The 27765-nt window shown below is 47.5% G+C and overlaps 1 protein-coding gene across 7 annotated transcripts; it reads right to left on the bottom strand.

The window, feature by feature from the left end:
• Positions 1 to 2686: 2686 nt before the first annotated feature.
• On the bottom strand, positions 2687 to 27008 carry LOC126635456 (regulator of G-protein signaling 8). 7 transcript variants are annotated; one of them, XM_050306741.1, is made up of 7 exons: positions 26917 to 26962; positions 26605 to 26663; positions 24563 to 25098; positions 22558 to 22659; positions 21560 to 21621; positions 11502 to 11668; positions 2687 to 9749 (listed from the first exon to the last, which is right to left on the bottom strand). In XM_050306741.1, exons 3-7 carry the CDS (start codon positions 24586 to 24588, stop codon positions 9567 to 9569), a joined length of 540 nt encoding a protein of 179 aa, XP_050162698.1. In that variant the 5' UTR covers positions 24589 to 25098; positions 26605 to 26663; positions 26917 to 26962; the 3' UTR covers positions 2687 to 9566. The 7 variants fall into 7 exon arrangements, with proteins under 7 accessions (XP_050162698.1, XP_050162696.1, XP_050162693.1 ...); XM_050306739.1 differs by having other exon boundaries at positions 21560 to 21624; positions 26917 to 26934; XM_050306736.1 differs by lacking the exon at positions 24563 to 25098 and having other exon boundaries at positions 21560 to 21624; positions 26917 to 27008.
• Positions 27009 to 27765: the final 757 nt, after the last annotated feature.

The following is a 27765-nucleotide window of genomic DNA, read 5'->3' as shown; positions in this document are numbered from 1 at the left end:
CAGTACAAAGTATTTTTATATTGTTTGAGTGGAATAAGAAGGAGAAGATACAGCAATGGATGGGAAGAGAAGGTAGGGGGGAGGAGGAGGAGAGGAAGAGCCATGCTGCTGAAGTCTCGCTACATCACAGAAGGTATGAGTCAAACAGACTCCCCAAGGAACCGGACACCCCATTTCTCCTCAACCAGTGGGTATCCAGAGAGGTGGCAACCAGGAACGGTAGAACCTGGAGACAGCACTACACACTCCCTGCACCCCTTCAGCAGAGCCTCACAGAAGTGTGACGAGCCTGCATGAAATGGGGGAGATGCTGAACCCAAAGAGAAATGGGAGGCTTAAAGGCCCTGCTCGTGTTGCACAGCCCATTTTTCCAGCTACAAGGTGTTGTTAAGCTCTGGATGCATTTAAGGAGAGATGTAGGTAAAGGAGATGGGGAATGAGGTGCTGGCAGGGGGTTGCCTGTCATGAAACTCGCTACTGTGCCAACAGGAGCACAGCATCAGTCAGAACCTGGTGATGGGCACATGCTTTAGTGGTGGGTTTGGCAGTGCTGGGTTAATGGTTAGACTCAATGACCTTAGAGATCTTTTCCAACCTAAACAGTTCTATGATGGTGCCAGGGAGGACTGGGGAAGCTACCAAGGCTGAGATAGCAGCAGGGTGTTTTCAAGGGGTCTCCTAAAAGGAGCCAGATTGAAGCTGGGCCTTGCCTTGGGCACAGCTTATGAGACAGGGACAGGCAGGGGCTGCTGTGGGACATTACATCCATGTGGTTGCAGGTGAGCCTGGTTCCATCCTGTCACAGGACAGGCAGCTGCCCATGCAGGCAGGAGCGTTGGTCCCTTGGCATCCCTCACCCCAAACCCACGGGGTGCCTAACTGATTCGCAGTGAACGCACACATTGTGTTCACATGAGGCACATGAGAAATTAAAAAGAAAAAAAAAAATTAAAAAAAAATTAGATTTACAAACAGGCAGCTGTTATCCACTCTGCTCACATGCTCACTTTGCACAGCTGCACAGGGAGATGTAGTTGACAGCAGGTACTCTTAATCTTCTCTTTCCATTCCCGGCACCTGCTTTTTAAAGCCACCGAACTGCCAGGAAAAAGAAAGCTAAATATGATGGCTAAATATATCCTAACTAAGAGGAGAGACAGAGCAGCTCTAATGGCAGATCCTTCCTTGGATGCATTCAGATTAGTTTGGCTCAGAGGCAGGCTTAGAGGGAAGAAGCAGAAAGGAAAAACAATAAAAGAAGGGATTTAGGGAAAAGGAAAGGGGAATAGAAAGAAGCCAGAGGGACCGATAAATTCCACTGCACCCATTTCCGGAGAAAAACAAGGTCATTTAATTTTTGTTTTTAAATGAATCCCTGTGCAGACCATGGAGCAAACACTCACCTTTTGCGGGCTCGGCGGGTTGCACACCAGGCAAGGAGTGCCCTCTGTGTGCCCAGGGCTGGGTGGGGTCCAGTTCTCTGCTTTTCCTTGCTGGCCAGACCTGCTCAGGAAACACTCTGCTTGGCCTCAGCCCTTTGCTGCTGAAACCCCAAAAGGATTTCTGCAGCAGATCTCCCACCACAGAATTTTCTGCTAACACTCAACCCCCCCACATCTGCTCTGCACCTACTTATGCCTCCCCTTCCCCCTTTATCATCTGGGATTACCCTCAGCTGCTGTCTGACCCTCCTCCAGCAAGCCCAGGCTCCTTCAGACACACTAAACTTGCCAATGATTGGCCAGTATCTCACAGCCTGTCTTGTCTCTCCTCAGCTTATCCCATAATGATGAATCAAGCTGAGGCCTGGGTATGAGCTGCCTGCTGGAGCCCAGGGCTGCTTTTTATGGACTGGAGAAACCTCTTCATTTGTCGTTTTTTCTTCATGACCTGGTTATGCTTGATCCATCCACACTGCTCCCTTTTTTGGGAGACCTTACTTGTGCATCCCCCACCGCTGGTCCTGATGCAGGGAGCAGACTTGGCTCTTGTTTTCATGTCTGATGAAGAGGGAATGTGATGGAAAGGCTGACAGAGGGTCAGGTGAGAGCTGTGCCACCACAGAGCAGCTGATGCCCCAGCTCTGCCACTTTTGGCTGCTTCTCTGTGGGTTTATTAGGCTAATAGAGAGAGTTTGCTCTGGAGCCATCATCTCTTCTTCCTACCTGAAGGCAGGATGTGTATTGGAGATGGTCAGGGCTCTCCTTACCAGCTGCCTTTGCAGCCCTGTGTCCCTCTGCCATGGTCCCAGCTGGGAAAGAGCCCATCCCCTTCTGGAAGGTGTTGTGAGTTGGATTTGGGGTTTGGGGTGGACAATCCATCACAGGCTGCAGTGAGGTGTACCCAGAAGAGGACAGCCATGCACTGGCTCTTCAGATTTTCCTTCCTTGTAGTCTCCCAGGTCCTACTGACACATTTCTGACTCATGTCCCCAAACTGTACCTCCAGGGAGCCTGGTTCTTAATTGCTTCAACAGAGCTTAGTCATATTCCCTCTTTGCTGCTCCATCCAGAATGTCTCCACCAGTGAAACCAGGATCTGAGGAGGCACCAGCTTGTCCCATTCTTTTCCTCCTCAGCAATTCTGCTAGGAGACACCTCTCCATCCTCAGGCTCGCAGTTCCCACTTTGCAGACAGGAAAACATGCTTGACTCGCACCTTTTCAGACACTCAGGCAGAGAACAAATAGTCTCAGGCTGTTTATTACATCCTCACGGTCTGTATACAGTACAGGTGAGTAACACTTCACAATGTGGTGACACGAGGAGTTTCTCCAGCCTCACAGGGAAGATGAGCCTAGCAAACAAGCAGCTAATGCAGAGGGAAGGTCAGACGGAACCCGAGCCCATGCCTTTCCCTGACCGGGAAGAGATCAGACTGAACAGCCTGCATGGTCTGCCCAAACAGCTCCTGCTGTTATCTACCCACACCAGCAGCACCCAAACACTGCAGAGGCAGCTACAGCATCAGGATCTCATTAAAATAAAAATGTGGCATAGGGAAACTCTTTTGAGCTAGTCTTTCTACCTGGTGGCTCACTTCTGAGTTCACCCCATACAGTACTGCCATCCTCAGTCTCTTCTGAGACACCCGTAAGTGTGTTTCCACAGGAACAAGACATCTTTATTACCTAAAACAGTCTTATTTGATGCTTGAGTTTGGATTCAGGTCCTCAAGGCCCCCTCCTACCAGTGGGACACTACCATCCCTCTGAAGGTGGAGGTGCCAGAGAGCTTAAAGGCAAATCTGAACTCTTACATGTCTGATTTGGGTTGCTTGTAGAGGAGTAAGCAAGTCCTCTAGAGGTAGAGGGGAGAGGTTATAAGGAGAGGAGATCTTCAATCGTGGTTTTTAAGGAAGGGGGTCTACCCCAGGATGTACTTGTATCCTGCTCCCTTCATTGCCAGTAATCCTGCAGAGACCTGCATGAGTAAACACAACAGAAGGTGCCTTCCTTCCCCTTCTTGCTTTTTGTCTGGTGGCTGCAGGCACTGATAGAGCAACGTGAAGACATTTCTCTTAGGATAACACTGTTATCTACGTTGTAAATGCAAAGCTGAGCAGCTCCTCATCTGTCATGTTTTAGATCCAGCCTGGGGCATGCAGCCCATGATGCAAACTGGGACTTGAGGGGCTACTTGAGACAAACAATTCATCCCACAGCTGGTCCCCATAGCTCCCTGGTACACCAGGTCCCTCCAGAAGTACGGACCTTTCTTCTGCCTTTTCTTCTGTACTTCTGTGCCAGAAATGTTTGGGTTTTTTGATAAAAAACTCATTCCCTTCTGCCACCTCCCTCCAATGCCCTGTTCCCTGAACTCTTGAGTTTAGGGAGTAGTCTCAAATTAGAGATACATCCCTCCAGTAAAAGCAAGAGGAGGCACAGAGCAGAACAGCTGACTCCACCAAACAAGTACAACAAAACCTTTATTGACACCATTTTTTATGTACCAGAAAGCGAAGGGGAAGCCCAGCTGTGACCCTGCTGATGCAGCCACTGCCTCTGCACAGCACGGCTACCCTCTCCACCAGCCAGCCCCTACCACAAGCACAGAACATGGAGCGTGGATGGGAAAAGAAGGAAGACAAAATACTGGGGACAAGAAGAGCCTCTGCAAAGCCCAGGGTGGGGGCACGGTAGAGAGAAGTGTTCTGTTTTAGCAGCAAAATGGACTTTAATTCTGGGATATAATGCTACGATGCTGGAGGGAGCACAGCACCGAGGAAAAGGACAAGTGCAGCAGCCCCAGGAACGAAAGATAATGCAGAAATTATGTGAAACATTTTGTTCTTATATAATGGGCAAGGAATAGCTACTAGGAGCTTTACAATGACAGTTGGAGGTGTGTAGGAGGGAGGTGGCATGGCCAGAGACAACTGTCTGGGAAAGGAAAAGGCAAAGAAGAGATAAGGGATTGATGGGGATGGAGAGTAGGGAAACAGGAGGGCATGGGGGGAGTTATGGGAGACTTAGGCTCAGATATACAGGGACAGACAGTGCTGGAGGAAGGAAAGGTGCTTGGAGAACTTCAGGGAGGAAAGTATAAGGAGGAGGAAGGATCCCCAGGGCAGGACATAGAAGGAGAGAGGGCTTTGAAGGGAGAAGCAAGAGGCCTCAAGGAAGGGGAGAGCTTACACTGATGGGTGAGAGGCACTCCAGGACTGGCATGAGGTATGCTTTGCTATTGCTCTGAACGCTGTAAACATTTTGGTTTTGTGTCTATCAGTGAACATTCAGTTCAGTTTGATACATGTGCTCTTATGGGTAACTGGAAGCCTAGCAGAGTTTTACATCTCTTAATACTAGCCAAACTTACACACAAGGCAAACACAACACTGGCTAAAAATTCTCATTTTATGTCATTTGTGCCTAATTCTCCTACTTTAACATGCACATCTATGTCTCAGAAAAGTTTCTGTAGTAGAGGACACTAAATAAGGTACACATGAAGTCACATGCGCTCTCCCCACCCACACCTGCAGACACACACACACATCAATTTTCCTCCCCTGCTTAGACCAGAGCGACTTTGCCCCTCACACCTCCCAGTGTGAGGACACAGACCCCTCTGTACATTAAGGAGTCCACTAAAAGTCATGGAAATCATCCCAAAGCAGAAGAATCTTAAAGCAGATTGCGGTTCTGCATCTCCATCCTGGAGTTAACACCACTTGAAGCTTATAGAAAAGAGGAAGGAGATTTGTAAACTCTTTTGCTATCAAAGGACTTGGGAGCTGACTGGATATGTACCAGCAAACAGAATAAAAACAGCTGAGTGAACCAATTTTTTTCCCGTCTTCATGTGATGGCACACTCTGACACTAGTAGGAACGGGAGGAAAATTTTGAAGGTGTGGGCTTGTGGAGAAGAGAAATGGGGTTTGTAAGTTATGAATATCCCTTTCACACTAGGAAGAGATGAATCAAAGACAGAATATTTGTCCTTGATAGGGATTAGTCATCACTCAGTGCTCTCTGAAGTTCTGGTTCAGTCATTATTTCCTTGATCAGCCCCTGGTTTAAGGGGAAGAGCCATAGGCTGTCTATTTTAATTCACTTCAGACTGACATTTGGGATAAAAGGAGCAACTGGTGCCAATTTTTTGTTTAAGAAAACTACAATATTGCTTTAAATAACTAGTCTGCTTTCCTTCAAGAGATGTGAACTGTAAGGACAGCAACAAAAATAACTGTGATAGACTCATATGCCTCAGACAATACTTTTGCTCCACTCTGTGCTCTAGGATGATGTTTCCCGCAGAGGATGTTATCTGGCACAACTTTAACGGGCAAAACACTTCTATATCAGCCAGTGTGATTGCAGCTCCTGTCAGCACTGCAGCAATGGCATCTCTGGATGTGCCCACTCAAAGCAATTTCCCAGGTTGATGGAGGAGAGTGGGGAGTTTGGATTTACAGGGTGTTGGCTACTTTGAAGTTTCATCATGAGTTCTGACATAAACTGAAAGGACAACAGCACCAATGCTGGAGGAGCTTGTGGAGAGATGTTACCTCCTGGAGTCACATTCTGAAGAGGACCAGCCTTTGTAGCCATCAGGGAAGCCTGGGGATTGTCCTGACTCCCATTCCTTGACACAAACCTCTTGTTTCTTCTGTGTCCTCCTTTCCTGGCTGTATCTGTGACCCTCCCCACCATGGGGGGCTTTGCTGCAGAGCCTCATCTGGGGTGCATCAGCAGGCACTAGAGGTCAGCACCATCCAAGCCCACTCAGAAAGCCTGTCAGGGGCTTGTAGAGAAGTACCACAAGGCAGTTAACATGGCCTTTTGTCTTCTCTTTAAAAGCTATGACTGGAGCCCCTGGTGGTCTAGTGGTTAAGGGTGCGGCGCTGTCACTGCCGAGACCCGGGTTCGATTCCCGGTCAGGGACACTCCCCGGGCAGATGGAGCTCATTAGCCCTGTAAAGGCAATCCATCTACGTCCTAAGGACCTCACTGCCACCGTCCAAGCTCGCTTGGCCCCAGCAGATGAACCTTAGGATTAAAGGGTGGGCTCAGTTCCGCGCACACTGTGTCTCACCTAAAAAATCCAATGCGCAGGCTGGAAGGTGTAAAGACCTTCCCTGGATCTTTGCTCGCGAAGACTGGCCATTATAAAAGCTATGACTGCATAAGCCTCCTGCTGCTGGCTCTTGCATCCTGGGCAGCACTGGGATGCCTTTTGCATGTGCAGGCAAGAGAAAGCTGGAAGTGAGGAAGGCAGGGGCAGACAAGGTGGCCTCTCTTTACCCCTTGTAGGACTCATTTGATGCCACAGTGTCAAGAAGCTGAGCTACCATTTGGCAGCAGTGGGATCACAGCTGCAGTGACACTGGCAACAGCTGGGACCACAGGCCATCTCAAGGGGAATTATTTCAGCCAAAACAGCCTGTGCCCCTGAGAGATCCCAGTCCATCCTGTGTTACACAGGTGTATTAGACAGTGTTTCTTGGAAAGGGCAGTTCTTCCAGTCTCTCCTCACAGTCAGTGAGGGAAGCTTTCAATCCTCCCTTGCAAGTCAAATGCTGAGAGTGTTTCACCACAACGTGGAGGGGGGTTTGCCCTCATCCCCTGTATCAGGAGGGGGCTATACAGGGGATGTGACTCTGCTCCACTTCCTATGGCCCAGATACCACCAGGAACAGCCACTGGATGCACAACTCTTTATCCTTTCCTTCCATCTTTGATTTCTTCCACAGCATTACACAAGTTTCCCCAGACACCTGTGCCACTACACCTTCTTTGTCAGGTACCTTTTTTGCCATAAAGCTTTGGACAACATTGGACCCCTTGGTTCATGGATGAATCATGGCAAATCCAGGGCATTTCCCAGACCTATCTCATTGCTCCCACTTTCAAACAAGTAGCACAGACAGTTTGCCTGAAGCCACTACAGTCAAATTTGCAAAGCAACATTCAGACCTTGAGCACTGCCTCTCTGGACACACATTAGGGACATCATATACCTCTACAATTCCAAAAGTTGAACCTGAGTGTGGCTGCAGAATGCCACGTCTCTCACCACACTCCTGATCCTCAGGTGTCCTTGCAGTGGCAAAGGACAGCTTAGAACAGTGGCCAGGATGCATGTTGCTTTTTCTGGCCACTCCTCAGGGAAGGTTAACTGGAGATGATATTTGCCTACCAAAGACCTGAGGAATTCTGTTGCTGACTGAACAGGTACTGAAAAGCAGGTTTCCCTACTGAATATAAAATTTGCAATTCTACTGTATTTGGACATTAGTGTCTTAGGAACCACAGGAATACACCTCCAAATAAACCAAACATGTTTACCATCTCCATCTTGCTCCTAAAGCTATTTGTCCTAATGTTCTGCACAGCATCCTTACAAAAAGCCTCAAAAACTGTTTCCTACCTGGTTCATGGACATTAATTTTTAATATACAAACAGGCTCTTTGTATCTCATTCCAAACACGTCATGCTTAGCTTTAGAATTCACTCTACCTAGTTTACACCACACTACACTAAATCTTTATCAGCAGGTTTCTGATGTATCCAACCTACCCACCACCCTCGTACAGAGCAGAGGTTTAAAGCCTCTGTCGATAATGGAGAGAAGGAAAAGATCCATGGGGTCACTTTCCAGACCTTCATAAAATTAAGAAAACAGACCTCTGGTCTGTAGGTTTAAATCCAAAGACAGGCTGTCTGCTTCTCCAGTAGAAAATATTGCAAGAATCTGACAAGCTGGAACAGCAATGCCATGGAAATGGGGCCATTAGATGGTAGGAATTATTGCACAGCACAGAGGATCTGCTACACCACTGACATCTGCACAGTCTTCTCCTGCAGTGGCTATCCAGGCTACGGGAATAGGGCCAAAGAACACCTCACACCCCACTGCACACCTGGACGCCCGTCCTGCTCACCCCATGCTTCCCTGTATCCTGTGTGAAACAAGCACCATGCAGCAGGGTCTATGTCTTTAGTAGTTGGCATTGAACCCACAGTAGACAATCGGTAGGTAACGACAGTCAATAATCAGTGAATAATAAAAACATAATTGTGATTTTTCATGTTGCCATGCGCTGGTCAGGTACTACATAAAAAATAACCGTCTACCATAGCAGACAGGTCTTGTGCTTTTCTTACATCTCAGTAAGGGGCAGAGGGGACATTCCTTCTCTTGACTCTCTCCCAGCAGCTGACAGATCATTGCTGAGAAGCCATCAAGCATGTTAATGTCTGCGGCAGCCAGAAGCCTCTTCGTGTTAGGTTTTGGTACAGTGCCTAACACAACGAAGACTGAGCAATGATTGGGGATCCTGAGGCTGAGCTACAGCACAAATAAATAATATTAATGAAAAACGATCATTTACACTAGAAGACTCGTCTGACCATGTCTAGTGAGAGCATTTGGGATTATCTTCCTCATGGGAAAATCTCAGCTCCTTAGCAGTCCTATGGAAAACAACCCTTGGTCTCCATCCCTGAAAGGTAAGGGGCTGTGACGGGGTAGCAGCTGGTGTCATAAGGTGTACAACCAAAATTGAAAGGTGAGCTGAGTTTGCTGATGGTTTCTGCTCTAAGAAGCAGCATGAACTATGTGCCTTCTCCTTCTCTCTCCCTCCCCTTGGTCTCGGGGTGCAGACCTCAGCAGCCAGTGTGGGAGACACTGATTTGGGCTGGACATGGCTTCACAAGAGTCAGAATAGCCCTTAGGGCCCTTCCAAGCACAGGGGAGAGGTGAGAGCCAGGGAGATGTCTGGAAGGATGGAAAGGTGCCATGGTGTTATTTACACACAAACCAATGCAGTAATTTTAAAGGAAACCTGCCTTCCCAACAGATAACCTCATGACTAGAGAGGATTGTGGGTTTGTGCTAGAGAGAGGCAACAACTGCAAGGTGCTACTGCTAACCAAAAAAAGAAACACAGGAAGTCAAAGAGTCTTAATACCACACCTGGATCATGATCTGGAAGCCTCCTTTTCCCTTTCTCCCTCTTTTCTCATTCCCACTGCTTTTAACACCAAGAAATTTTCACATTTAGACATGGGTTTTGGCTCTTGTGGGAAGCACATGGTTTCTGAAGGCCCCACAGCTGCTCTAGCTGAGCCTCCTCTGGGTTTGAGACAGCAGGTCAGTGTAAATTTTGGATCTCAGGAACCTGGGATACGAGTCTTTCTCCATCAGGCTGCGCACCTTCCCCTGAGCTTGATCAAAGCAAGAGAGAGAGGGCTCCTGCACATTTCTTCTCGTCAGCTCCCGTGTCTGGAAGTCTATGTTCACCTGGGAAAAGCAGCACAAGAGAGTTTGGTACTGAATGACCAGTTGTTCTCCTTCGAATGGCGCATTCCCTCTCAGCTATGGCTGTAAAACAGCAGCAGGACCAAGGTCCTTCCCTAAACCTGTATCTAAACAGCCCCCACAACTCTGCAGAATTTAGTGATCCAGGGGTATGAATCCTGCCCCAAGCCTGGAAAAGTTGAACTGGATTTGTAGTGATCTGAGCACTTCTGAAATCAAATTACTTTTATTCAGACTCTTATGCAGCACATCATCTAAAACTACTGACTCAGTCTAATCTTTCTCCTGCCAACCATGACTTCTCTATTCCCTTTTTTCTTCACTACATGCCCAATATACAGATGAATGAACTTTTAACTGGGGTTAAACTATTAGTACATTCTTATTAAATGCTTTCTGTTGATCTAAAAGAAATTGTTTGATTTTTCCCATAACAGCTTAATGTTACAATATCTGGAGCAGAGGCTTGAAAAAATAAACCACCCCAACGTTATGACTGCCATTTGTTTGCAAAGCCAGCTAAGGGAGTTTTCCTGTTTTCTTTCCCTAGCAAAGCAATCAGCATTTATTAGGGTTATTGTTTGGAAAAAAATGGCTGAAAGGTTGGTATTTGTTGTTATTAACCCAGTGTCCAAACTCAAAGGAGCCTAGAAAGTAAAGCTGTCTGCCTTATTGTGGGTGACAGCAATACAGATTAACTTTCTGCATTGCTTAAGGGTCATTTCACATTCTAACATGCCAAAATTATAGCAGTGTTAAGGAAATTTCACAACTGGACCAAATCACAGTAGAGCCCCCATCCTACCTATACTCTACATTTCTAATCAAGATTCAGCCCTCCAGTCCTTAAAATCTCATCCAGCTTTATTAATAACAGCAAGAAGATGCTCACAGAGAGCAGTGGGCATTGAAGCATTCCCTGAGACACCCACACACTTTGGTGTAAATCTGGGTCCTTCTTAGTGGCCTTGCAATAGCCTTCCTAGCCCAAACATAGAGTAAAATGAGTCCTTTTAGGGGGCTCCCCTCGCAGGCACCTGGATCGTGACAAGCACCCGTGCAGTGGAGTGGAGGGACCACTGTGGGAGGGCGGGTGCAGTAAGGCCCTCGTGGTTGTGTTATGAATAAAATAACACAACCCAGCATCATGACACAGGATCTGACAGCCACATCTGCCTGTCAGTACTTGAAAGAGGACTTAACAATTCTGGGCTCTGAGTTGTGACTGCACTTTTTGTTCAGCTCAGAGTTATTGTTCACATCTTTTAGGAGGTCTAATTGAGTTGGGAGTTAGTCAGTAGATAAACACTCCTCCCTGGAGAGTCAACACATAAGTCATTCCTGGGATTATTCTATGTAAAGTGTCCTTTGAGGAATGAGCCCAATAGCCTGCTTGAGGACTGATAGTAAATGAGAGGAGCAAGGTGAAATGCTTCCAGGAAGCTCGAAGAGGTTAGGAAATGTAGGTTGAGGTTGCCAGTGAACTCACTGGCTGTGACTAATTTAGTATCGTCAAAGTGGTTGCCCTCGCTGGGGATGAGTCACCATGAGCAGAGGTAGCTGTAGCAGCCAGGATGGCAGTGCCACCCTCCTTACCCACTCATTACCATCACCTCTAAGAGGGGAAGGAAGGAGGGAGGGCTCCCTGGCACCTCATGGGTCCTGTGTGGGGGAGATGGACCTGCTCCCATAGCGCAGGGATGCCGTGGCAGCCCAGGGTGCTGGAATACCCACCTCTCGAGGAGCCTGCACGTCAATGAACTCCTCGAAGATCTGCTGAGCCTTGGCAGCCAGCTTGGCTGCTGAGCGGGTCTTCTTGAAGTCCTCACAGGCAAGCCAGAACTCCAGGTTTTCCTCGCTGAACTCGGTCTTCAGGAAAGCACGGAAAGCAGCCAGTCCATCTGCAAGAGAGACGTGGGGACATACAATCAGAGGGGAAAGAAGGCAGGAAGCTGCCTCTTTAACAGACACCCTTCCATCCAACCCTGACAACCAAAGAGCATTTGATTTTTTTCCCAAGATCTGCGATCCCAGGATGTCCATAACTTACACCACTGCATCAGATGAACTCTTTTTAGCTGCCACGAACCAAACATCGTTTGATGCAGCTCTGAAAAAGTGTTTTTCAGCTGTCATGGCAAAAGGTTTTCCTCAAGACTGAGACACCAAACCTTTGAAAAGTTCCTCCTGAAATCATCAAGTTTGAAAGGTACCATCTCTTTGCATCTTGTGCATATTAATGCAACACTTTATAACATCTTGTTATTAAGAAAAACGTTTAATAAAACGTGGCAGCTGTGGACTTGTCTCCTATGTTTTCTGTCACTTTGCTTTATTGCCTTGTGCCATTTTTAGTTCTTATTTAAATAGAGGAAGGATCTTGGAGAGTCTGTTAGAGCTACAATAAAGGGGAGAGGAAAAGGACGTGACATAATTACAACTTGTCTGGTTGGTGGTAAAAGTGTTCTTATCACTTGCTAATGCTTAGCAATTGTGACATTTCAGTAATGTAATCTGAGTCAGCCGGGGCAGATTAGAAATATGGAAAGATTTATTAGGCAATCTGTGTCTTCTTAAACCCCTGCCTGGGCCTATTTATGGACACAGCTATTGTTTTTTATTTCCTTTCGCTGAATGGCACCAGCACAGTTGAAGTAGCTGGACGTTTCATACATACCCTTTCTTCTTGGCATAAATTTATCTCTCAATTTTTTTTCCAGAAACATGTTTCTAACTCTTCATGGTCTTTTTCTATAGGGTCTGAGTTTTTATAGTTCATGACTGGAAAGCTCTTGAGTCAGCATTGGCTAGTTCCCAGCAAGTGCCTAAAAATATTGCTGGAATCTGGAATGCACTCAGCAAGGTCATACTCCTCGAAAGGATGAGAGGAGCAGCGTTGTACAGGATCTGACAGAGACTGATGAGGGTTTGTAGGACCTGAACTCCTGCAACGCTGTGGGTTGAGGGCTCCACCTGCTCCTTTTCTGCTGTGGGAGATCTTGGCAGTGTTGCCTTCCCTTCTTTCCCCCATGGCAAGGACATGGAAGCTGCAATGCTTAGTATGGATCATTTTTACACACCCACAGCAAGCCCAGGCCCACTAGGGACAGAGGCTGGCCATCTCACAGGATCCATCACAAACTCCCTTATAGCTTTGTCCTTGTTTTCTTGCCTATACCAGGCATGTGAGGAGAAACAGCAATCATAGAATCCTATGAGGGTTTGGGTTGGAAGGGACCTTAAATACCACCTATTCCAACTCTCCCTGCCCTTGGCAGGGAAATGTTCTTTATATTAATAGTGCCAGCCAAGAACCATGCACCTGACTACAGATAGTACGAATGTTTAGTAGTAGGCCAAAAAATTTATCACAGATCTATAAACGGCTATAAAAAAACCCAGGCACTGAGCCTGTAACTTGTGGGAATTGTTTTCTCACACTCTTGTGCACACAAATCAAATCATATAATCACAGAATCACAAAATGGTTTGGTTGGAAGGGACCTTAAAGATCATCTTGTTCCAACGCCCCTGCCATGGGCAGGGACACTTTCCATGAGACCAGGACATCCAATCTGGCCTTGAACACTTCCAGGGATGGGGCAGCCACAGCTTCTCTGGGCAACCTGTGCCAGTCCCTCATCACTCTCATGGGGAAGAATTTCTTACTAATATCTAATCTAAGCCTACTCTCTGTCAGTTTGAAGCCATTCCCTCTTGTCCTGTCACTTCATGCCCTTGTAAAAAGTCCCTCTCCATATTTCTTCTCAGCAGGGCTGCTTTTGGTCTGTTCATCCCCAGCCTGTATTGGTACCAGGAGTTGCCCTGACCCAGGTGCAGCATGTTGCACTTAGTCTTATTAAACCTCATGAGATTTCCATGGGCCCATTTCTCAAGCTTGTCCAGATCCCTCTGGATAATCCAAAAATCTTTCAACAGGCTATTCAGATCGTTCCTTCTATATGCTGTATATGCTATCTATATACTATATATAATACGTTATGCTATGTATAATATGTTATCTATGTGCTATCTGCAATAAATATACCGTTCATGTTATTTTTATATATGTATATGTTGTAGATCTTTAACAATGGAACACTGCCCTGTTTCTCCCTCAGAGTCCTAATCTTATTCCTGCTTCTCTTGTTTCTGGTAATCATTTAGGATGTGGAGATATTTTTCAGCTCCTGATGAAGTCTCAAGCCCTAAGAAATGGCCCTGGGTATTGGACAGCAACAGACAGTCCTATTTCTGGCTACATGTCAGTCAGCAGAGACTGCCTAGGTTCTCAAAGGGAAAGGCAGAAATGCCTTTGGTCTTGTCTGCCAGCCAAGACCAAATTAGAGGCTAAACCCCTCTATTCTGGGTTTCTCAAAGCTCCTTCAATAATGGGCTCTGTGCAGTAACTGCTCCATCATCAGTCTGGGATAGGCAATGAAAATGGATACATCTCATCTCAGCTGTGCTCCCTCCTTCTGTCAGCCCCAGATATAGCTGTATTATTCCAACTCATCCTGACACTTCTTAATTAAAGGACTTTTAGGAGGAGATCAGGGTTTTACACTGCTACAGTGGATAAAACCAGAGCTCTTGTCCACAAGCACTGCAGAGCAATTAACAGTGCAAACTGTGGGTCCAAGCCAGGGGTGACAACAAAGCGGCATCAACCCTGAGAAGTAGAGCAGAGTGCCAAAGGCATCTCCGGGAACAAGGCACCTGTCAGGATCATGCTGCCCATGGCTGCTTTGAACATCTCTGTGGGTAGATAAATACGGTGAGGAAGAGGGATTTCTTTAGGGCTGCTCCTCTTCCTGAAATCTGGGACACAGAAACATTTTCCAAAACCTGTGTCCCCCTTAATGCCTATACAGTTCCCAGGTCCTGTGTGGGAGCAAGTGAATGACTGGAGAAAGGAGCAGGGAGTCTTTGCAGGAGGGAAAGGAGAGGATATAATGGCAGACTGACAGCTTTCAGAATGAAGAAAATAAAAAAAGGGAGAAAGTTGCGGTTCCTCAAGATCTGTGTCATTTTATATATCCTCAGCTCCTAGGATGCTTGACATTAAATATTCCAGCATCCAAGCACACTTCTATGATTAGATAGTGAAATCTTGCTCCCCTGGCTCTGTCCTGGTCTTTTTTTTTTCCCCTCACTCCTTTCCTGTACAACAGCTCCAGTGTCCCAGCACTGACAGAGAATAATTTTCAGGAATGGGAGTATCAGCTCTGTAAAATATCATCTGCAAAATATCTCTGACAAATATCAGAAAAATGTAATATCTGAAAAGTATCTGAAAAATGTAATAGCTGGGAAATATAATCTCTGCTGAAGGAAGGGAATGTTGCGATTGACAAGGAGAGAAAGGCGTTTGCTTCAGCCCTGCCCTGGAGAGCAGCTGCAGCAAGTGTCTCCTGGGACCAGGAGGTTTCCATGTGCTCTGCCTCCTGCTCTCATGTCAATCAACTCCTTTTTATCTTGAAGTAAGTTTAGACAGCGAATGGATAAATAATAGTGTCTGGCTGTTCTCTGCTTTTTCATATATTCCTGTCGTACACTACTCACAGCCTTGGAGGAGCTGGAAATGAGGAGGCTGAACCCGTGAGGACCTTGCAGAGGAGGCTTTGGATGCTGGAGAGGTCATCCTTGACTCCAGGCTGCCTTGGCTTTCATCTTTAGTCCTTGACTGCCTGCCAGCACTTACAGCTGTGCCTGACAGCCAGGTTTGGAGATGGGAGCCCAGAGGACTGGGTGGTAAATCACTGCATCGTGGAATAATGATAAATCTGAGTGGGAGGGCAGGAGGATAATTAAGTGGAGGGACTGCCACCACCTGAGCTGGAATTTGGCTTGGATGTTTGCTTTAATCTCCTCCTGCCCAGTGAAAGCTCTCCATTTTCACTTATGAATAATCATCATTTCAAAGCTCACCCTGCACAACTGGACAGCTTTTTGCTATGGATATCAGGACTGCACTGGAGTATGGTATGAGCAGGAGAGCATCACCTCCTGAAATATCCTGGAGTGTGATTCCAAAGGGATGTTTTATACAGAAAGCACAGAAATGAAAAGTAGTATTAAAAGTCTTCAGATGCAGCAGCACAGGATATCCCTAACACATTGCTTGGCCATTCAAGAGGACAGGATGTACTGGTAGAGGTGCACAGCCCTTTGAGACAACTCCTGGGCAATTATTCAGGTATTTGATTCAAGAGATTTGCTTGAAGTCAAAGGAGGAAATCAGTACTGATGGATTGGATAAGTTGAAGATGAAGAAACCGAGCTCTTTACTGAGTCTCAAGAGTCTGAGAGAGAAGCCAAAGATATTTGAGTTTTTACTTTTGCAGTGTAGATATAAGCTTCAAAATGCCTTGCTCTCCATTCTTACAGACTGAGGAACATGCAAGAGGATTGCCAGGAAGGATTGTGCAAGTGCTCGCACATTACCCCATCCCAAGACCTTGCAGGTCACCTGTGAATCAGACAGTGACAGGAATTTGTTTTATAATAAAATGGGCAGTGTCAGGCAGTTTGATGACCATGTGAGGACAGGGATTCAGGTGCTCCTAAAATGCTGTTCAGATGTTGTTCTTCAGGACAGAGAGAAAGAATCCTTTCCAGCAAGAAGGGCTGTAGAGGAGAGGACTGAAGTGGCAAGCAGGAAACACAAGACAGGTCTTAACTAAGGTGAGCCTCAGCAGCATGAGGAAGGGCCAACATTAGTGGCCTAAAGCACTCAGGCAATACAGCTTAATAACCACATACCTGCCATTGTCAGAGTAAGAAAGCAATCAATAATCATTAATTTAATGCCCACATTTCACTCCATCAGCAGACTTCATGTAGGGAGTAAAGGTAGAGTCCCCATGGCTACTGGGTGAATGGATTAGCTCCATGGAGCATGATGGTTCCAGGGTTGGAGGGACAAGGTCACACATGTATGTGCTCTCACTTCTGCTGAGCAGTGCTTCATTTAATCTTAGCTGCCTGTCACCAGCACAGTGCTAATACTAATGCTGTTCTGGCTTAGAAAGAACTAGGAGTAGGTTGGGATATTCCTGTGCTGTGTAGGAAGAGGAGGAATGTGTAGACAACAGAAGGAGGAGAACAACAATAAAGTTTGGGCAGAAGAACACAGAGATCACAAAAAAATCTGGAGGGGGAGGGGGAGGTGAAAATTCACCCCTGAGATAAAAGTGGAAATTCAGTGCAAAGCTTCTCATTGTCAGATGCTTTATTGAAAAATGAATAAGGGTTGAGGACAGACTGTCCTGGATTCTGGACAAATGACAAGCCATGTGTCCAGCCCTGCAAGGGATGCAGAATGAGACATGCTACTGCTTGTATTTCCCTCCAGCAGCCTGTCGAAAGAAATCCTCATCTAGGTGACCAGGCTGTACCTCCTGGGCATGAGTACAGAGCGGGGAATTACTCCTCAGTTACTCACACACATGCACACATGCTCTGGGGACCCCATTGAGCTCCTCTTCCCTGGGAGACATCGCTCTGGCACAAAACAGGGAAAGATGCCAAAATCCAGCATGTTAAAGCTTAAAGCCACTGCTTTTGCTCCCTGGGCTCCCAAGGAAACATGCTGCATACAATCTGTCTCTTACTGTCTCAATTCCCTGAGAAGAGTAGGATCAGACTCGTCTCTCCTGTTGCTTGCTCAGAAGCCCTGACCCCAGGGAACACTGCTACACTGTGCTTGTGTCTGGCAGTGAGCTCAGACAAGGCTCCTGATGTAAAATAGGGATTGTCTGGCTGACCCCAGGGTTTCTGTTGCAGTTTGGGGGGGTTTCTGGAGGGTCACTCCCGGCTGCTCTGTGAAGGTTTCCAGGGCTGAGATCACCCCCCCACCACCCATCCCTCGATGCAGGGACAGGCGGCGGAGGCCCCTATGCCAGGAGACAGAGACCACACAGCACGCAGGGAGTCCAGCAGCGAAGAGAGCCTTTATCGATCTAACAACTGTTTAAGTACCTTTTGGAGGGATCACAGGGTGACCAGTGAGAGTACAGGACATCTTACAAACAACCAATCATGACAAGGGGTTAACAACCAATAGATGAGTTTCTAGTTCTCTCAGACATTCCACAGGTACAGTGAGGGGTTTATGGGAACAAGAAGGGTTACACAAAGGTTTAAAATCACCATCTTGGACACGTGGTCAATTTAACAATATTATGCATTCTTTTTATGTAGCAGAGTTACCCCAACAGGTTTCAAGCTGATTTGCTTTACCCATTAGCAAAAGCAATTAGGATATCGTTGCACTGACCTATCCATCTGGGGTTGTCAGTGAAACAGAGCTGTGCTGCGTCCTACTGCTCAGCACTGCTTACTCCAGGAGGGCTGAGGGACCTGGATCCCAGTGCCAGTGCAAAAGGAAGGTGGGGGTGCAACAGAGAGCCTTCCTGCCTTTCGTACTCACAGTCTCTTGCAAATGTCAACACAAATTACCCTTTATAAATAATGGCCAGTCTTCGCGAGCGAAGATCCGGGGAAGGTCTTTCCACCTTCCAGCCTGCGCATTGGATTTTTTAGGTGAGACACAGTGTGCGCGGAACTGAGCCCACCCTTTAATCCTAAGGTTCATCTGCCGGGGCCAAGCGAGCTTGGACGGTGGCAGCGAGGTCCTTAGGACATAGGTGGGTTGCCTTTAAGGGCTAACGAGCCCCACCTGCCCGGGAGTGGCCCTGACCGGGAATCGAACCTGGGTCTCCGCGGTGATAGCGCGGCGCCTTTACCACTGGACCACCAGGGGCTCCTTTACCCTTTAAATGACTGGGAAATTAATCAAAATCAGACCACTCTATGCAGAGGGGCATTACCCAGCCTGGGAATCTCTGCAGACCAGCAACTGCTTCAGATCCCAGGGGTTTTCAATCCATGGTGCTGCAAGACAGCAGCAGGTCAGGATCAAACATTATCTACATAGATCATTCATGAAAACAGTGTGGGGAGAGAGAAACAGGGAGCTCCACCAGACCATCACACTTGAAGAGATATTTGGCAAAAGTGAGCATAGAATCACAGAATGGTTTGGGTTGGAAGGGACCTTTAAAGATTATCTAATTCCAAATCCCCTGCCATGGGCAGGGACATTTTCCGCTAGACCACATTGCTCAAATCCCCACCCAGCCTGGCATAATGACATTCTGTACAGTCTGTATAATGCATGAGACCTATTCAGGTCACTTCCATTTAGAAACCTTTTGGAGACTCATGAAAGTAGGAAGGGGAGGAAGTGGTTTGCCTGTCTCACAGAGTACTGCAGCCTTGTGTGCCTGCTCTGAGTATGAGGGCAGCCTGCTCACCCTGACACTTTGGAGAGTCTTTTAGGGAGCTCTGCCCACTTTCTTGCTCCTTGGAGCAATTTTTGCACCTGTCCGACCCCTTGCAATATTGCCCACAATTTTTTTCAGCTGCTACATCCAGCTCCTGAGTCCTGCTTGAGCAGTCCAGGGTTTATTTTCCCCAAAGAACAGAAGGGCTGGAAGGGACCAAAACCTCTGTAACTGAAAGAGAAAGCACCACACAACCCCCTGAAATCAGCATCACAATCTCCTTTCCAAAATAAATGAACTGTTCATATAATGAAGACAGAGTTTATGACAGATGTGTCAGGCAGAAGTGATCTACCTGCAGATGCTGTGAGCCTCAGGGGAAATTCTCCCTGAGCCCAGCTGGTGCTTAGCCCATGCCCTTAAGCATGAATTTCCCCGTGGCTTATCTTGTTCACCTGAGCAGTCACAGGGAAATTAGGAGACAATTCTGTCCTCATCTTGGCACTAAAAGCAGAATATTAGCTGGCAGCTTCACTACAGACACATGCCAGCAGGCCAGGCACTGCTTTTTTTTACTCCCGAATTTTGGCCAGATAAGGCATAAGGCTCCCTTACCTGTCTAATATTCAGCACATCACTAACAGCAAAAATGCAACTCATACAATATAATTAATTTTATGAATATACGTTCTTCTCTCCCTTAAACCAGTGTAACTAAAGCAACATTTCTGTTTCAAGAGAGCTTTTTTATTTGCATCATTATAACTCTTGATTGCCAGGCTGACAATTCCAGAAGCTTCAGGTGTAGAGAAGTTATAATATATTCCTTTAGAAAGTAGTTTATTAAACAACAAATTTCTTTGTCACCAATCACCAGGCAATGTCACCGTGACTGCTGATAAAAAAAGATTAATTTAAATTTTAAAATCACCTTCTGTTGCTATTAGGAACTGAATATTTTTCATTAGTGCCAGAGAGTTATCAGAATTCCCTTCCGTTCTAGAGACAGGAAAAATCCTGATAATTCATTTTTCACTCTATAAGGCTAATTTATTAATAAAACCAGACACTCTCGGGGAAGCTGTTGGACAAAATAATTGAGCTAAGGTTTGATTTAGCATTTGCAGTAGTCACCCAAAGAGGGAAAGATCTGCATAATGTCAGGGCATAGATGGGTAAATTTGCTCGGTTTTGTAACCAAAGCATTTTTGCTGCAGTCTGTATCTAATAAGGAAAATTTCAAGTTTTACATCAGTGAGGGCAGAGCAGGGACTCAAGTTCAGGATGGTAACAGTGATGTGAATATCCTGTCCTCCTCCTCTTCATCCCCCAGGCATCCCATAGTCTCTTTGGAGCCTTTTTCCCCTTCTTGTTCTGAATTTCCACAAAAGAAATGTTCCCTCTTAGCCATACCCAGCTATACCATATATGTTTTTTTCCTATTGACTGCAAGAGCAATGATCTCAACTAGATACTGCTGCTAAAATTATATACTGTTTTTTTCTGCCTTGGTCAGCCAGGCTGTTTAAAGTTGTCACTTAATTCCCTGCCAAAACTGTTGTCAACTCAGTAGAAATCCAGCAAAATTACATTTTACTTAATAATATAATTCTACACTTATATTTTAAAATGTAAGTGCAGAAAAACCTGAATCTCTAAGCAAGCCAGACAGCTCCTTATTGCAATAAAACAGTTAAACACCCATGTTGACTTTTCCCCAACCTTGTCTTGCTCGGGTTTTACTCTCCAATAGAAACACATGAATGAGCCCATACTGTGAACTTCTCTTTCTTGTTTATAATTTCTCAGCATGAAAATATTGGCAAAGCAGAATCATATTTGCTGAACAGAACTGATACAATTGATCTGTTGAACGGAGTGAGGTGCGCTGATTATAGGCTGGCATGAGTTTTCTGGATGGGAAATTTTCAGGTCTGCATTGATAACTGTAAATTAGATTCTGCTCAGGGCGACCATGGATGATTTCTCTGCGACAGAGCGAGTTGTTCAAGGTTACTGAACCACACGGGGTGTTGTGTCGTGGTGCTTCCAGCAAAGGCTGTGCTTCCACAGAGTGTGGCTGCACAGTGGCTCAGAGAGCAGCTGGAGGGAGATGGGAACAAACTGGAGCCGTGGATCTCGGGGGGATTTAGTGAGCTGAGAACCTGCTGTGTGCCTGGACCCAAAGGCACATGCAGGGTTGCAGCCTCAGGGTCCTGCCTCCAGTACATCCCCAGGGGCAGGAGAAGGCTCAGGCTGCTGACTTTAGCTGTTGTGGGTTTCCAGGCAGGAGCAAAGCCAGGAAAGAAACACACAAAAACCTTTTAAACAGAGGGCAAGTCCTGCCTAAAAAGCATGGTGACCACTGGGCAGTGAGCAGGTGTCCAAGGCACCCTTCCCGTGCTATGCAACACATACTTTGCCCTGACTACAACAGGTATTAAGGGTACAACAGGAAAAAAAAAACCAAAAACAAACGTGTAGAATTTGATCTCTACTCACATTTATGGGACAAAAGGACATCAAAAGAGTCTGCCCATCTTGTTGCTTCTTCTGTTGACAGTCTTCTGTAAAGAAAGGAAGAGGTAAGTTACAGGCAACCCATGGCTGCTGATCCCCTCTGGAGCTGTTGGATGAGGACACCAAGGAAGGCTGGAAGTCTTCTCACCTAACTTTGGAGGTCTACAATGTACAGGTCTCCAGGTCAGCCACGCTACCCTGGGTTTACTTTAGAATCAGTGAGGAAATACTAAGGGACTTGCAGAGACTCAGCTCAGTTCATCTCACACCCCCAGATAGTCAGGTAAAACAAACCAGGAGAATCACACTTGAAAAGGGACCAATTTTCCCTTATTGACTCTAAGCAGAGGCCCATTGAACAAGCTCAGGTGCAGACATTTACATTGTAAACATCAAAAGTCAAGTGAAATGAAACCCACTGCTGCAGAAATGTTTATTTCTCTTGCTTGCCTTTTGGGGGAAGATTAGATCTTAGCTCAGGTATAAGCAGTGACTTGTGATCAGATGAGTCCCATCTCAGTCATCTCAAATCAGGACTCTGGATGTTCTGAATCATCAGCCTTAAGCACTGTACAAACTATCCCCCTAATTTTGGCAGTGTTTGATAGCAAGGCTCAGGTGAAGATGATTGTGACCTGAAATTGCGGGTCATCTCTTATACCAAGCCAACTACTCAGGCTTCGATTTGTGATGACAGAGGTGTAAATTACATCCTCAAGTAAGTGCAGACATGTCCCACCTACAGCAGTGGAGACTCTGCAGGTGTCCTGTCTCACAGGAGAACTTGTATCAATGATCCAGCTGTTTCCTGAGGCTGTTCCTGCTGTGTCAGTGCCGTTTTGTTGTCCTTCCCTGTGGCTAAAAGAACTGGTCGCTGCTATACAAAGTACAACAAAAGGAAGACAATACTGGAGGGGGTGGTGGGCAGGGAGGGGAAGGACAGAGGTGGGGTTGGGGTGGGATGCTGCAGCTATACTCACTTCAAAGCCCGGTTGGGCTTGTCCGGAAGAATAGCTGTGAAATCATTATATGAGTCTGATTTGTGAGACAGGCAGCCCAGGCGAGTCCTCATCCCTCTGTTCCTGTGGTCGATGTGGGGGAGCAGGGGTGTTAGCAGGGGAAAACCAAAGAAGATGATGATTATAAGTCTATCCAGAGTGGCAAAAAAAAAAAAACAAAACCAAAAAAAAACCCAACAACCACTAACGCAAAAAACCTCAGTGGCACTGTGCCTCATGAGACCTGTGTCCTTGGCTCCCTCATCTGTGGGAGTGATACTAAGACATGTCCAGGCAGAAGCCAAGGATAGACACAGCACCAGAACAGCTGAAGGCTCACCCACACCAGTCATTCAGCTGCTCTGACTGGGCAGAAAGGCTTTTAAAGGCTGCGTTTTGGGATGGTTTCTTGGAAAGTCCTGCTCTGGTCAGGTGTGGGAGGAGAGCAATGGGCAGCAATACAAGAAATCAGTCACCCTGTTCTAGCAGCACCAGAAACACCACAAATACCAGGGCTGGAGGATGGGAGGGGGCTGGAGGAAGAAGAGTGGGAGTAAGACACCTGCAAGGTGAGCCTGTGCTGCAGAGCCGTGAGTCCCTGGCCAGGATCAATCCCAAGCAGCTTCTTTAGGCTCAGGGTTACATAAGCAGGATAAAACTGCTTCTTTCCTGACGCGCTTACCCAGGCAGAAAATGGCTTTATTGCTTTTTTTCCTCTGAATTTCAAACCAGCCCCAGAGCCTTCGATCCTCCGCCAGCCCCTCACGTCCTTGCCAGCCCCTTCCTGGGACAACAGCCGCAGCATCCTTGATTACATAACCCCGGGATGGGGAGGAATACAAAGGGAGAGGGAAATGGAACACACACGTGCATCATACAGGACTGGCACCATCTCCTGTCCAAAATATAAAGGGGCTGGTAATAGGTTTCCATGGGCTCTAGGAGGGCAGAGCCTGTGATTTGCCTCTCCATCCCAAGCGCATCTCTTCTACCAGATTCCCTGGAAATCAAATCAGACCATTCTCTTCTCTGGACCATGGGAGGAAGATTTAGTGACTCAGTCTCCACTTCTCAGCTGCTGGACCTACTTTTGGGCTGGAGGAAGCCCTTTTCCAAGCCCAGCTGCCAAACAGATGCTGATAGTTTCTGTGGCTGCAGGAGTACAGGATTTTTTCCCTTCTATATGTAATTCTTGCAGAACACTTCAGCACCAGCACCTGAGCCAATCTGTAGCATGCCTGTTTCCCCCTTCTCCTCCCGCCCTTTGGAGAGCTTCTATTATTGCACATTTTAATGTAATCTTAAAGCAAATTAAATGTTAATTAAATGCATCGAGTGTCTCCCCGGTGCAGCACAGGCAGCTTGCAGCATTTAACAGGCACAAAAACCAGATCTTCCCTTGCAGGAATTGTTGCACAGCCCCCAACTGTGGACCCACGGCCATGGGCTGGGGATGCTGCGCTCCATAAACCCCAGACGTCAGCACAGAGAGTGTCACATTTCCAGCTGAGGATGCTGGACCTGCTGTGCTCAAACAGACGCCGAATCTCCTATGGGATCCTCCTGGTACCTTTCCTGATGCCTCCTACCTCCAGCCTTTCTCTTCCCTGCTCTGTTTGCTCTAGCAAGCTCACGAATTTCCCAGCAAGAGGTGTGACACACATTACTGCAGTGCTGCTCAGAATTCCCTCTGATGCCTAAGATTAAGGGACTGCAGCAGGGAATCAGAGTGTATGGGGGGCAGAGAAACTGCACCACGGGCAAGGAGTTTGTCTGTCTCTCATGGAACACCCTTCTCTTGGTGAGGACTTCCAAGACAGGACACAGCAGAAAGAGAGGGAAAGAAACTGGGTCCACAGGAGGTGGAGAGGCAGAGGAAGGGCAGGAGGGAAGAGGGGACATTGCAAGGAGCTGAAGGGCTTGCTGGACAAGATAGACAGTGACAGGATGGGCAGGGGTGAAGGATACATTGTGTCTTTCCAGTTACCTCCGTGGGATCAGTAAGGCAGCCATTCAGGCATCTGGTTATGGTTAACCCTTTAGCTGGCTGGCTTGGACTGCAGTCTGGGCTGTTTGCAGGAGGCAGAAGTGCAGGGAGGAGGGATTTACTGTCTCATGTTCTGGCACTTAAAAATATATCAAAGAATCCTCTTTGCCAAAAACAAGGAGGGCCAGCTGTTCTCAACCCATTTGATCCTTGCCTCCTAGCGCAGGTGGTCAGTTTTTCAATGGAAGATGTTCAGAGTTGAGGGATGATCACAGAGGAGACAGCATTTCCTTCTAAGACCAGGACCGTGGGCTAAGTCCAGCTTCAGGTCTAAAGAGATTTGAGTTTGGCGACACAGTTCACCACAGAGCAGCAGGAGTTGGCATTATCGCACTCATCATTCAACACCTCTGAAGGTCTCTCCTCAACGGGCAGAGCTCCGGGCTGACCTCGCTAAGAAGGCCAAACTACCTCTTGTCCCTGTCCCTCCAGGTCATGGCTGGTGTTACTGGCCAGGCATCATGGAAAAGCTGGCACTGCAAATAAAGTAACAGGAGGACTTCATGCATCTGCAGGTGCTAGTCCTTTCACCATCACAGGCTCAAGCACTCACACAAAAATGACTCAAGGCAAGCAACTCCTCTTTAGGGTGGTGGGAGCCTTTGGGGAGACACCAAGGAGATGTACAGTTTGCAAAGGGGAGGGAAGGAGGAAGGAAGAGAGGGACACTGGGGATGGTGGGGTGCCCACGAGCCTTGGCATACAGGCAACTGGTTGAACAAATCTCACAGAGCGTGAAGGTGAGATCCACCAGCCAGGAGACCAAGGAGACAGACAGCAGAACTGTACAGTGAGCACAGAGTAAAGGTTTCTGATGTGACAGAACAGGGCCAAGCTCCAGGTAACCTCCATGTCTTGTTCTCTTGCCCACTGAGAACAACTAAGGAGGAGACAAAGGAACTGATGAGAGTGGAGAGGGTGTGCATGGAGTCAGGACCCTGCTCTGCTGGGGCTTGGGAAGATCATGGAGCTTGGGCTGCCCAACACAACATCCCTCTTAAAACCTGATTACATTAAAAATGCACAAAGCCTCTTCCCCACTAAATTAATGGAACTGGGATTGCACTACATGCCACTGAGTGCATTCTCTTAATCCCTACCCTGACCAGCTGCTTCGATGCGCTTTAACTGAAATCAATCCTTGTAATTCCTTAAACCCCTTTAAATTTCCTCATTAACAGCCTCACCCACATGTGGGGCCACAGCACACAGTTTCCTAGAGTCCAGCAACCCCTGCTCCTCTTTCCCACTGCTGCTCCAAATCTACAGCTAGAAGCAGAGCTGAGTGACCTCTCTCTCACAGCCTCCTTTAGCAGCCCGATTTTTGGGGTACTGTTATGAAACAGCCTTTTGCTCACCCCCACTCCCACCCACTCGTCAGCCCCCTCAGCAACCACCTGCGCTGCTGAGCAGCACCCAACTTCCCTGCAATCCCAAAGTCTGTCTGACTTCACAGATGCTGAGACCTACATTTCCCATGAAGGCAATCCCACTGCTCAGCTGACATACCCACAAATATTTCCTTGCAAATAAAGCCAAAGAGGTATTACTTTAAAATATAATCTGTAATGTCTGGCATCGCAACAGGGGTCCTGATGAGGGGTTTAACCTCCCACTCCATCATTCATCCTGCCTCCCCCTCCTATGAAAGGACCCTGGTCAAGGAGAATTGCCAGTCTCATCATGGATGTGTTTTGGGGGTTTCTCCTTGGGAGACAGAAAGGGAGGGCTGTGACTAGGACATTCAGGTTATCAAACCACCTGAGCAAAGATAAAGAAGCCATCCCAATAGAAAAAAATAGCAGCACAGAGGTTAAAAAAAAACCAAACCAAAACAAAACAAAAAACAACAAACCCAAGCTGTGAGATCTCAGGGGCTTCAGGAGATTAGGGCCATCCATCCATTCACATGCAGAGAAAGCCAGAAAAAAGCAATCACAGAGGCAGTTCGGACAGACAGACACAGAGATAAAGATACTCACTGCCTTTGACCTGTCCTCTCTGCTGGTGGGTCTGTGCCGACAGCGTGGTCAGAGAGGCTCTGGGGAGAGAGCAGAGCGTCTTCTTCAGAGACAGCCCCCTGACCGGGGCGAGAGTCACACCTCGACACCCCTCCTCTCCCCACCTCTGTCCAGGCAGCAGCAGCAGCCGCGCCGCTCAGAGCCGCTCCCCCATCCAGCCAAACCCTCCAGCAGCCCCAGCCCGGCTGCGCAGCCGGCTCGCAGCGCTCAGCGGCGGCTCTGCCGAGGAGCCCCCTGCATTCTCACGCTCCGCCGCATCCCCTCCTCACTCACCTGGCAGCACAGCCCCAGCTTGTCCCCCCGCGGGGATGGGGCCCCGCCGCGCACGGGCGGCGGATGCCAGAGGCTGGTGGGGAGCATCTGGGGGCGGGGAGGGGGGATGCCTGCGAAAGCGCTCGCCGTTGTCACCCTCGGTATGTTGGAATAAAGCACCCGCCTGCGTCGTTTTAATCGGCGCCTCAGAGGTTTCAGGGAGGTTGATGCTCTCTCAGATCGCAGATCACCAGGAGTTGCCACAGACAGAATGGGTGGGAGAGTTTAATTAAGGAGCCCAGGTGTCAGCAGGGCCAAATAAGATTTTGGCACAAGGTGAAGGAGGACCTTATTGCTGGGCATGGGATGACAGAAGGAAAAATCCACCTGGCAAATCAGTGATATGACAGACCCGTTGTCTCACCTGGTTTGTGCAGTCCTGCTCACTCCCTGCAACCTCCCTTGGTGCCCTCACCCCACCCTTTAAACTCCAATCCCTTTTTTTTCTCCTGCACCTGCCCCCATCCTCCAGAGGATGTGTGTGGGATGTCCTGTGCACCCCAGGGACTCTAACAACAACCTAACCCGGGGCACAGACATGGAGGGGGCTGCAGCACAGCCCCCCAGCTCTGGGCTCAGCTCCACCATTGGTGACAACATCTCGGTGTCACACAGGCTGCATAGGCACTGACAGGGGTTACTGGCTCACTGAGAGCTCAAGCCATGGGGCATCCATTGCTTTTTTGATCCTGACAAAGTTGATTGACTAAAAGAATAAAAATAAATTAAAAAATAAAAAAGTCTTCTGCAATTAAATAAGCTGGAAATTTGTAGTCACCTTCCTCTCTGCTAAAACACTGCTGGCCTTGG

Source organism: Myiozetetes cayanensis, unplaced genomic scaffold (genome assembly GCF_022539395.1).
Source record: "Myiozetetes cayanensis isolate MyiCay16 unplaced genomic scaffold, myiCay2020 scf12, whole genome shotgun sequence".
Classification (NCBI taxonomy): domain Eukaryota; kingdom Metazoa; phylum Chordata; class Aves; order Passeriformes; family Tyrannidae; genus Myiozetetes; species Myiozetetes cayanensis.
This window is presented reverse-complemented; position numbering and strand designations above follow the sequence as displayed.

Excerpts from the sequence above, each read along its gene's own strand:
- LOC126635456 (XM_050306736.1), bottom strand. The coding sequence starts at position 27,003 with ATGCTCCCCACCAGCCTCTGGCATCCGCCGCCCGTGCGCGGCGGGGCC. Across the intron at positions 21,625-22,557 it reads AAGCCCAACCGGGCTTTGAA|AAGACTGTCAACAGAAGAAG; the intron begins GTGAGTATAGCT and ends CTTTCTTTACAG. Across the intron at positions 9,750-11,501 it reads ACGTGCAGGCTCCTCGAGAG|GTGAACATAGACTTCCAGAC; the intron begins GTGGGTATTCCA and ends TGCTTTTCCCAG.